Source organism: Corvus brachyrhynchos, unplaced genomic scaffold (assembly GCF_000691975.1).
Source record: "Corvus brachyrhynchos isolate BGI_N302 unplaced genomic scaffold, ASM69197v1 scaffold340, whole genome shotgun sequence".
NCBI classification, from domain to species: Eukaryota; Metazoa; Chordata; class Aves; order Passeriformes; family Corvidae; genus Corvus; species Corvus brachyrhynchos.
In genome coordinates, this window is record NW_008235987.1 from 906,614 (window position 1) to 917,930 (window position 11,317).

The following is an 11,317-nucleotide window of genomic DNA, read 5'->3' on the forward strand; positions in this document are numbered from 1 at the left end:
GGTGGGTGCCTGGGCCTGGGGGTCCCTGTCCGTGCCAGGGGTGTCCCTGTCCGTGCCAGGGGTGTCCCTGTCCATGCCAGGGCTGTCTGTGTATCTCCCTGCCTGTGCCAGGGGTGTTCCTGTCTCTCCCTGCCCATGCCATGTGTCCATGTCTCCCCTGCCTGCTCAGCCTCGAGCTGCCAAGCCGATGGCCTTCGGGAGCATAAATTCCATGGTCTTCTCCAGGGTGAACGAGAGCTGGCTCTGTGTTCACCAGACCCATGTGGAGGAAGCATGCCAGGGCTGTCTGTGTATCTCCCTGCCTGTGCCAGGGGTGTTCCTGTCTCTCCCTGCCCATGCCATGTGTCCATGTCTCCCCTGCCTGCTCAGCCTCGAGCTGCCAAGCCGATGGCCTTCGGGAGCATAAATTCCATGGTCTTCTCCAGGGTGAACGAGAGCTGGCTCTGTGTTCACCAGACCCATGTGGAGGAAGCCAAAGTGCTTTTCCTGCCCTGTCCCGTGCCTCTGGTTGAGCCAAGCCCCTGCTCTGGTCCATGTCCGGCTCTGCTGCCTCGGGAGTCGCCACCTCTCTCAGAGTAGCACATCTTCATTGTCTCTCTGGCATCTCCTCTGTATCCCAGCTCTGTCAGGCAGAGACTTTTATCTTCCCTGTTTTCAGAAGGGGGAAGTTACTGCAGCGTAAATCGTTTGGAAATGGCTTTTTCATCCGCCTGGTACAGCCTGGGAAGTGTTCCCTTTAATGTGGGGCTGAAGCCTTGCTGCAGGAACACAGAAGCAGCTCTGCAGAGGGGAATGTGGGGTTCTGTGGGCACTGCTCAGGCGAGAGAGAGGTGACGTGTTTAAAGGAGAGGTAAATCCAGGAAAAGCAGAACGCGGCGTTTCAGCCGATGTTTGATGGCAGGGCCAGGACTGCAGCTGTCATCTGTCAACCTGCTCTGGCCTCCCCTCCCCTGGAGTTTGTGCTGACAGAAATACAAACCCTGGCCCAGGTACCTGTGGGCTCTGCTCTACCAGCAGTGCAGTTTAAAGCCTTTCTTTTAAAGGAGTGTGGTCCCAGTCCCTTGTACAGGGATCTGTGAGGTCTGTGACTGACAGCACCATCCATCTCTGCAAGACCAAATTTTAATTTCCTGAGTCTCCCAAGCCTTGAGAGATGAGGTGGATAAGCAGATGTGTGGTTTGTCTCTGTCACTGCAATGGAAGTGGGCAGGATTTGCTCCAGCTCCAACTTTGCTGCTTTCCAATGGGTTGTTTGGCACCAGCAGGCTCTGCAGGAGCGTGACTGCAGTGGAACTGAGAGGTCACCTGGCAAAGGAACCCACGTTCCTGCCTGGAGCAAAACCGAGCTGGGACAGTGTAATTGTTGTTACAATTATAGCATATTAACTGTACAGGGGAATAGGATTGGTTGGTGACAGGTCTGAGGATACTTAGAATCCAAGCCCAGCTGATCCAGGCCAGGACGGGAGGGAGTTTCAGACCCGTTTTGGGTGTCTTTTGCTTTGACCCCATGGGAATGCTCAGACCCCAGGCGGAGAAGCCATCAGAGAGCAGGCAGCACACACAGCCTGGCCGGGCCTCGATCCCTGGGGAGGTTCCCTCTCTGTGGGATCTCCTGTGCACAGAGCGCCTGTGGAGATCACTGCAGTCCCTGACTTCACCCTGCCTTTGTGAGGAGCTGCCTGCTAAAATATGGACTGTTACATGTAAATGATCCCCCTGTGTCCTGCTTCATCCCTAATTTGCGTGTGTGGATGTAATTAACTCCCCGTTTTCGGTCTGGGAATGGCGACAGACGAATGCCGGTGACGCAGGGCTGTGTGCGTGGGGTGGCACACGAGCACTTCCATTATCCACCAGAAGGCCGTGAATTGTGCACTGACCCCCCCATCCCCATCCAGGGCTCTGGAATGTGTGTCATCTTGGGCTCAGGTTACTGTGCAGATCTGCTGGGGAGGTGGGAAAGGGAGATCCTGCGAGACCGAGGGCTTTGTTTGGGCTGGACAATGACAAAAGGCAGCTTTTCAAGTCAGACACAGATTGCTCTGGGGGAATGTCCTGTGGGATGGCAGCAGCGTGGAGCTGGGGTTTGTATCTTCACCCAGACAGCCTTTTCAGTTAGTTCCATTTCTTGACAGAGTTTGGAGTTCCTTGGTTTCTCTGCAGGTTGGAGGGTCCCAGCTGTGCCACGTCTGTGCCTCCTGCCCCTGTTGCTGTCCCAGCCCTGCCCCAGCCTCACTTGCCCTGCTCTCTGCTCCTGCTTTAATCCCAAACAGCTGCCCCTGTTATTCCTGGGCTGGTTTATGGAATAGTCTGGTGCCAACTAGGGCAGGATGACCAAAATCCTTTCTCGTGTGACCTGTCCTGAGATCTGAGCTCTGCTATGCAGAGTGAAACCACAGGAGTAGTTACCACATCCCCCTGCTTTCTTCTGGACTTTTCCTGCACCACCTCAGTATCCAGTACCAGTCATCCAGAGTGTGAGACATGAGCCAAGTAATTTAGTTATTCTTCCATATTAAACATGAAAAATAATCTAATTTCAATATGCAGCATGCAAAAGCACTGAGAAGGGGATGGAGTTGGGGAGGTAAATCAAGGAGTCTTTCCCTGAGATCCGTGCTGAAGGATGTTCCTCAATTTAAACTGAGGATTAAACGTTGCATTCCAATATCTTACATCTGTTAAAGAGATTAAGAACTGCAAGTCTATCTGTTAATATTTCACACCAGGGTAGGTATAAGCCAGTAAAGCACCACCTCATTAGCGTTGTCAGACTCCATTTTAATGAGATTTTTATTAACGACCAACATGACCTTTTGCTCCCTCTTAAGTCTCTGGTATTGATTTGCCAAGGAAAGCAAAGCCTCTTCTTGTGCTCCTGAGCTGTTGGGAGCAGTGGCAGGCTGGGCTCTTGCTGTCCTTTGGGTCCTGCTGCAGGGACTGTCATGAGCTTAGCTGGGAAAGGCAGCTGGAATCCTTAGGGATTGCTTCCCTGGTGTCGGGAGCAGCTCCACGAAGGAGCGTTCCCAGGGTGTGACCCCTCACTGGCAGAGCTCTCGCACTCAGGGTTTGTCAGTGGCCCTTCCCTGTGCTCTGCAGGCCTGGGGATGTGTTTTCCCTGGACAGTAACCCCCCATCCCTCTGCCCTGCAGGCCTGGGGATGTGTTTTCCCTGGACAGTAACCCCCATCCCTCTGCCCTGCAGGTGCTGCTGAGCCAGGTGCACCGGCTGCGAGCTCTGGATCTGCTGGGGAGGTTCCTGGACCTGGGGCCCTGGGCTGTCAGTTTGGTGCGTGGGAGCTGCACGTGGGCTCGAACACTCCCGTTTGTCTCAGCAGGGGTGATGAATACAGCTGGTGAGCTAGGGAAGGGAGGTGGGGAGGATAATCCACAGAGCTGACAGATGACCAGGTTTGTGTGGGAAATGGAGCGAATGTCCCTCCAAGAACAGAGGTTTGCGTTAATCAGATTCATTCCCGTGTTCATTTCCAGTACAGCAAAGAGGAGTTCCTTGGGAACAGTTTATTGTAAAATAATGGAAGGGACAAAGCAGGAGGAAATATCTGGGGCAAGTAAGAAGGTTTGTCATATAAAACAAATAACCAAAAAAGCATATACATTTATTATGTGTTCCTTCAGCTTACTGGCTGCATCATTTTCTTCTCCTCCTTTATTTGTTTGGTGTCTGGATTTTACAAGCTCTTCTGAGCAGGCAGCAGCTGCATTCTGCAGTTTGGAAAGTGGCAGCACAGTGTGGAGCATAAATAAGAATTAAACAGAGGAGCAGTTTAAAGCACTCCCGTAAATGGAGCTGTTTGTTGATAAAAGTGATGAAGATGAGGCATCAGCTGGTCGTGGAGCAGCTCAGGGACGGGGCATTTTAGTGGTTTGCTTTACCTCCCTCCTGGAGTTAATTTCCAGTGGGAAGGCTGGAATTCCTGAACTTTGTGGCGTGTTTACCTGGGAGAGCCAACGGCCCCAGCTGAGGGAAGTGAGGACGTGGAGCATAGAACAGCCCAGGCTGTGAGGAGAGAAAGCTGGTGCTGGATTAACTCAGAGCCTCCATGGACCAAATGAGTCTGAAAGTACCTGGTGACACTCGAGATCAAAATGAGCAAGAGACAAACACACAGGGATCCCCTGTGTACTGGGAACGTGTGAAATTATTTTCTACCAGATTTCTCAGCTGTGTCTGTAAAGCCTGGGCCCTGCTGGGGCTGGGCTGCCAGCGGGGGGGCTGCTCACAGGGTTTTGCTCACAGGGTTTTACTGACAGGGATTTGCTCTCTGCCTCCCAGGCCCTCTCCGTTGGCATTTTCCCATACGTGCTGAAGCTCCTCCAGAGCTCAGCCCGTGAGCTGAGACCTCTCCTTGTCTTCATCTGGGCCAAGATCCTGGCAGTGGACAGTGTGAGTATTCCTGCCCCTGCCCGGCTTGTGGGGCTCAGCAGTGTGCTGCCTCAGCCAGGGCTCTGCTTGCTGGGGTTTCAAATAAGTAATTAAGCTGGTAAGTAATTGCAGATAAATTTGTAGAGTCGCATCTCTGACTCAGTGGTTTGTGGGTGCAATTAGTTGAGCACTATAAAATTATTAGGAGAGGTGCACACATTAATTCAGGCACAATTGCAAGTCCATGTAGATGTCTGAACTGCTCTGGATGTCGGATCTTTCCTCTTTGGGGGTTTTTTTTGTACCTCTCCTCCATTTCAGGATGGAGAATAGCACTGAATTTGTGAAGTTTTTCCTGCTGTTGATCCAGCATTGTCAGGTTTAGTTTTATAACAATATTTTCATTAACATCCTAAGAGGATTTGGGAAAGCAAAGAAAATGAAAACTATTCATCTTGGAGCTCTCCTGGAACAGCTCATCTGTGGTGCAGCCGAGGCTGGTGCCTCAGCCCCAGGTGTGTGTCAGGGGCTCAGGTGTGATTCCCGTGTGGTGTCGTGCCCTCCTCCACTCCAAGAGGGCTCTCACCCCCCTGCCCCTCACGCATTCCCTCCCATGCTCTGGCATTGCCTCACTTGTTTGCAGGCTCTGCTTTACAGCAAAATACTCTTCAATGGTGAGTTTGGGTTTCTTTGTGCTGTTTCACTCACTCATTCCAGCAGCACGTGGTGGGAGTGGGAAGGGAGGAGGGGGCAGCTTCCACAGGGCAGTGCTGTGGACACTGCTGAGGGAGGGGACAGGCAGCAGCTCCTTGTAAACAGAGTATTTTCTGTAAGTTCTGAACTGCACACCAAGCCTGCAGCCTGGTTTGGTCGTGTTGTGTTATTATTCACAGTGGAGCTGCTTATTCTGTGAGGAGGAGGTGTCAGTGGTGCTGGATTCCCACGTTGTTCCCAGGATCTCCGTAGGGAGGGTTCGGCTCTGGCTTTGTGGCCATGGCCTCCCTCTGTGGGCCCCAGGGACTGGGCAGCAGAGGCAGCACAGCCAGTGTGGGGCTGGGCAGCCTCCCCTCTGCTGGTGTCCCTGTGCCTGCATTACAGCCGAGGAGTGGTTCTGTGTGAGGAGCACGAAGTGCTGACACCGGGAAGGCAGAGGGGGAGCCTGGAGCGTGCAGTGGCACAGGAGTCGGGGAAGCCTCTCGTAGCTGCAGCCTGGCAGCAATCCAGGCCCTCTGCTCCTGGGTCTGCCAAAACCAGCAGCCTCACTCTCTTCAGCACTAAAATACTCTCTTGCATCTCTGCCTTGCCATCCCCTCCCCTTTCAGCAATTAGTTCCTTCCTTCACCTTCTCCTCCTGATGAAAAATGCATGATCCCGCCTCTGGCAGAGCCGTGTCACAGGGAGCTGGTGCCAAGTCAGGGTTTCCTCCCTTCCATTTTCACTTTCTCCGCGTGTATCCTCTCGGAGTGACCCCAAAACGTCAGCCTGGAGCCTGAGCTGGTGTGTCAGCAAAGCCCTGTGCTTTCCTCTGAGCCCAGCCCAGGATCCTGCCCTGTGCTCCCCAGGGGCTGGGCGAGGCCCCGGAGCTGCTCTGCACTCTGGGCTGGGTGTAGTGGGAGATGTGAATGTATGGGGAGGTTTAATGTGGCACAGAGATGGCTCCTTTGACTCGTCCCGGCAGCAGGAGCTCCCATTTCCAGCTGCTGTTTGTGGCACTGTGGGGCTGGCAGAGGCTTCCCTGCTCCGTCCCTGTGGGGCTGTTGGGTGGCAGCCCCCAGGAAGGGCTTGAGCTTTATTTGGCTTCTCAAATGAAAACAAGATTGGAGAAATATGGTTAGGAAATGAAACGTTTGTACATCATTGGAGGAGCAAATGTGTGTGTTGTGGTTCTCATTGTGGTTTTCTTGGTCTCCTTTTCAGTCGTGCCAGGCTGACCTGGTGAAGGACAATGGACACAAGTATTTCCTCTCGGTCCTGGCGGATCCTTACATGCCAGTAAGGACAAGTCACAATTATTCAGCTCTTTAGCTGCTTCCCTTGTTTTAGCTGATGTGCCGCTGTTCTGGTGCTACGTGGGGCTGCCTCCCCCTCCAGTGGCACCAGTGCTGTACTGGGAGAGTCACTGCTGGGCTGTGTGACAGAGGGAGCCAAACCATCCGAGGCTTTACGAACTCACCTGGAGTTCTGTAAGCAGAGTCCCTGTGAGGGTGGGAGCTGGGGGCTCCAGGATGGCTGCAGGAGCAGGGAATTGCCCCCCAGCTTTGGCAATTCCCTCTGCAGCAGCTGGGTTCCCATAAGGGGTGTTGGGGAGTCTCCCCACAGCAGGGCCAGGCTGGTTGGGAGGATCCTGTGGGCAGCTGGGGAGGTATCTGGGGTGTAACAGGGCTGATGCCGAGAAAGGGAAAAGAAAGCTGGAATTTTCTCATTCTTTTAACATGGCACAGACTGGACTTAGGATAATGCCACGTTCCAGGGTGGGCTGTAGCTGTTCCCTGCCCTGTTCTCTGGGGAACCCTCAGTCTGTGTTGTTTTCAGGCTGAGCACAGGACGATGACAGCGTTCATCCTGGCTGTGATTGTCAACAACTACAACACTGGGCAGGTGAGTCCCAGCAGCCTCTTCCCTTCATCCTCCCCACCTCTCTCTGCCTCGTGCCTTTGCTTTGATAAAGTGTCCTGGCTTGCATTAAAGCCCAAACCTGAACTTGGAAACAGAACTGGGACGTTGGTTTTTGTTATTTCTATGTGGATTAACAGAAGAGTTGGCCTGGAGATATGACAAAGACATTCTGTACCCAGCACCTGGCAGTGGGGGACAAGGACAAGAGTCCCTCCCCAGCCACTGGCAGATTGGGAAGGAAAGAGTTCCTGGTCCCAGCCTGATGGCTGGGAATGGTCTGTGGAATGAGCCATAAACCTTGGGGCTCTGGCAGGTGCCAGGAATGTTTTCAAAGAGGAAAAACCAAGCTTTATGCATCACAAAAAACATTTTAATGCTCAACTACTTAATCAGCTCTAGCTGTCTTTCCCTTCATGCTGCTGGTATTCTGTCTGGAACCACTGAATGATTATTTTCTCTTGGCTTCCTGATTCCTTCAGAAATAGTCTCCTTCTGTGGGGATGAGGTGGGAAGCTGTCATCCCAAACAAAAGCTTGGTTTGTGTTGCAGGAAGCCTGCCTGCAAGGGAACCTGATAGCAATCTGCCTGGAGCAGCTGAACGATCCCCACCCGCTCCTGAGGCAGTGGGTGGCCATTTGTCTGGGGAGGATCTGGCAGAACTTCGACTCAGCCAGGTGGTGTGGAGTGAGAGACAGCGCCCATGAGAAGCTCTACAGCCTCCTCTCAGATCCAATCCCAGAGGTAAAAATCCAGCTCTTTTCGTAAATGCTCCTTGAATTGACTGAAGGACAGAAGTTCCTACAAAGCAGGGCCTTCCAGAGCTTTGTGTTTGTGTCTGGTTCAGAGAAGGATCTTGCTGCTTTTTCTTCAAGGTGATGCAAATCAAACAAGCCCTACAAGAGGAACTTCCAAAGAAATGCAGAGGGAGTTCACAGAGCCCCAAACCCCTGGGGTCTGGGCACTGCAGTTAGGAAATGCCATGGTTTTTGCTTCCTTGCATATCAGAAATTGTTAAAAATGTGGTCCCAAAACTCACTGTGTGTTGCAAAAAACCCTCTAGTCTTTTTGTTCAAGTATGAAAACCCTTCTCCCCCTGCTCATTGTGAAAATGCATCTTTAACTGGTTGTGTGTTACCTTTGTGACACTCCCAGAAGAGGAGGGACTGTGCTGGGCCTGGCAGTGACTGAGGGAGCCCGTCAGACCCGGTGCACACACCTGGGAGAAGGGAGCTGAGATAAACGGCTCTGATAACGTGCAGAGATTAGAGATGAGATTCCCCTCCACATCCAGTCTCTGTCCTGCATCCTCCTCCTCTCGTCCCTGGCCCCATTCTCCCCACTTTCTGAGCAGTGTTTCTGCAGAGGTGGGGTGGCTTTCCAAAGTTTTCCCTGATTTTTCTCCTTTTTTCCATCATCTACCTTCCTATAAGCCTGTACCTGATGACTGTAGTCAGCACTCCTGTAAGGGATCCACATCCCAGCAGGAGCTGTGTGTACCTTATTCCTGTTAATTAATATTCAAGGCAACACCGACTGGAAGAGTCACCCGTGGGAAGGTCACTGAGTATTCTGGGACATTAAACATATCCTGCATGTGTGAATGCTTAAAACTCGGTTTGCTGAGGCTGCTGGGGTTGTTGCTCCCCACGGGTTCCCTGCTCACCTGACACAGGAGTTCAGGTTTCCAGAGCTCCCATTTGTGGGGATGAATGAAATCCCCTGGCAGCAGAGGGGAGCACCCAGGGCTGTTTGTGTCCCCAGGTTCGCTGTGCTGCAGTCTTTGCTCTGGGCACCTTTGTGGGCAACTCAGCGGAGCGGACGGACCACTCGACCACCATCGACCACAACGTGGCCATGATGCTGGCCCAGCTCATCAACGACGGCAGCCCCATGGTCCGCAAGGTAGGGGCAGGGCGAGGGGCTGGGTGTGCTCAGGCTCTGCTCTGTGCCTGCCACCGCTGGCCTGAGCCAACAGACTTCCAGGGAGTTTGGTTGTGGAGGGAATGTGAGAGCTCTGGGAAAAGTCTCCCTGCCTTTGGAGCCCCAGGGATGGATCACAGACTGCTCCGGAGCAGCTCTCCAGCTTTGGGAGAGTTACAGTTTCGGATGCACCATCGTACATCAATAGTACATTAAATGGTTTTTGACATTCTGGATTGTTTTTGAGGGCTGTTCTGAAGTGTCCTCATGCTTGTGTTTACTTTACTGGAACATCAACACCCTGGCAGTTGTCACCAGCATGGCAAAGATTCATTTCTGTTGTCTCGTTCCAGCATTTAATCAGTTTAATTCAAGAGAGAGCTGTGTGTCACACTGAATGCTTGGTGAGATTCATAAATCTCTCCTTGGGAGATCATCCCTGCGCAGAGACATCAGCCAAAGCCAGCTCTGTCTCCTGTCTGCTGTTCCTGGGGGCCAGGCAGGAGGTGCCTTCTGGAGGAGCTGAGCTCTGTGCAGGGCTGGGCAGTGCCGGGAGGGTCCGGCTGTGCCAGGGGGGCTGAGGGCTCCCAGCCCTGGCACAGCCCCTGCTCTGAGGGAGCCACCCGTGTCCTGGGGGCTGGGGCCAGGTCAGGGCTGGCTGTGACACTGCATCAGCTTGACAACGCTGGGCAGAAGCAGTCACAGGACCCCAGGATGGTTTGGGTTGGAAGGGACCTTAAAGCTCATCTCATCCCAACCGCTGCTGTCCGTGGGCAGGAGCGCCTCCCACTAGAGCAGGCTGCTCAAAAGTGGGGGGAAGCCTGTCCAGGTAGGAAAGGCTTGTGGAGAATTAAGTGTGAGACAGAGTCCTCTGGCTTTCTGCAGTTCACCCTTGTGAATTAAGGGAGAATGATCACCCTGGGTGGCCCCCCAGTAATACCAACGATACTGGTCTGTGTTTGCCTTCAGTCCCTTGCTTCTCACCTGTGTAACCTTGAGATGTTTCCTGTGCTCTTTCCCCAGGAGCTGGTGGTGGCCCTGAGTCACCTGGTGGTTCAGTACGAGAGCAATTTCTGCACCGTGGCCTTGCAGTTCATAGAAGAGGAGAAGAATTACCCTCTCCCTTCCCCAGCTGCTCCAGGTGGGGGCTTGGCTTTGGGTGGGCACAAGATGTAGGGCCTGAAAGTACTTGAGAATTATTTAAGGAGTTTTCCCAACACAGTGAGCTTCTTGCTGGTGGGGATTTATTAAAGAGCCCTGTTGTGACATGGTGAGTGACAAGGTGGGGAGATCTGGTGTCTGTTCAGCCCTGTGAGGTGTTGCACTGGAAGAGATCCATCCGCCCCTGAGTCTCCACGTAAGCCATGGCTGTAGCTCACCAGGAAACTCCTTCCCCATTCAAAGAGGTTCCCTTCAGCTCAAGGGTGAAGGATATTGGTCAAGGCAGCACGCAGGCTGGTTTTCTTTTTCCCCTCTCAAATCACACCTGAAAGTTCAGTTGGGTCATGTTGACCTGGTGAGAGCTCCAGCACACCATGAGCCAGCCCTGCTGCCGTGAGAGCCAGACAAGGAAGGGAAGAACTCTCTGCTCTGAGCCTGTGGCCCCATCCCTTTTGTTGTGTCTGTGGCTTTATGTGAGCAATGAAATCTCTGTCACTAACCTCACCTTTTCTTCAGATTTAAGCTGCAGTGGAAGTCCTGAAGGATAACAGGACTGTTGCAGAATCTTGGAGACAAGACCACGTGCTGTCTCTGCACAGAGTGGTTTAGTCTCCCTGTTCTCTGAATAACTGAATCATACTGGAAAATGAGCTCCTCCCCATTTGCTGCAGGAAATAAACACTGTGTGCAGTTTATGCAGTGCTTTTCCTTATCCAAAAGAATCCTGAAGCAGGACGCTCTGCTTTGGCCCCCCACCACAGTGCAGCCACTCTGCAGGGGAACAGAGCAGCTCCTCTGAGGCTGTGGGGCTGTGTATGCTCAGGGTGAAATATGACTTGAAATCAGGCCTGAAATTTGGTCAGGAAACCAGAATTTTCACTGCTCCTGATGATGAGGAAATCCAGGGGGAGTCTGACGAGCAGCAGCAGAGAGGAGCCGGCCAATGCTGCCTCAGACTGTCCTGGCACAGGGGCTGGGCAGTGGCCCAGCACCACCTGCAGAGAAGAGTCACCAGAGCCCCTGGGAGGCACTGGCAAGGCTGAGCTCACCTGGCCTTATTGGATGTCCCAGACTCCCAGCCTGGACAGCAGAGACACGGGGTCCATGCTGGATCCTCTGCTGTACCTTGTTCCCTTTTAGCCTGACAGAGAATTACAAATTCTGTTCACGTTGGTGGTGTTTTAGTTACTTATTTGCTGGGAAATAACCACGGTGCTGTGGCTGGGCTTGG

General features: G+C 53.0%; 1 protein-coding gene across 4 annotated transcripts in view; it reads left to right on the forward strand.

Moving 5' to 3' along the window:
• RPTOR (regulatory associated protein of MTOR complex 1) overlaps positions 1-11,317 on the forward strand; it is a 96,037-nt gene that overhangs the window by 53,691 nt on the left and 31,029 nt on the right. For all 4 annotated transcript variants that reach the window (XM_017730244.1, XM_017730251.1, XM_017730255.1 and 1 more), the window contains exons 12-18: positions 3,208-3,291; positions 4,300-4,410; positions 6,307-6,381; positions 6,922-6,987; positions 7,555-7,746; positions 8,767-8,907; positions 9,949-10,066. In XM_017730244.1, the coding sequence (XP_017585733.1) occupies positions 3,208-3,291; positions 4,300-4,410; positions 6,307-6,381; positions 6,922-6,987; positions 7,555-7,746; positions 8,767-8,907; positions 9,949-10,066 (787 nt within the window). The remainder of the gene's footprint in view (positions 1-3,207; positions 3,292-4,299; positions 4,411-6,306; positions 6,382-6,921; positions 6,988-7,554; positions 7,747-8,766; positions 8,908-9,948; positions 10,067-11,317) is intronic.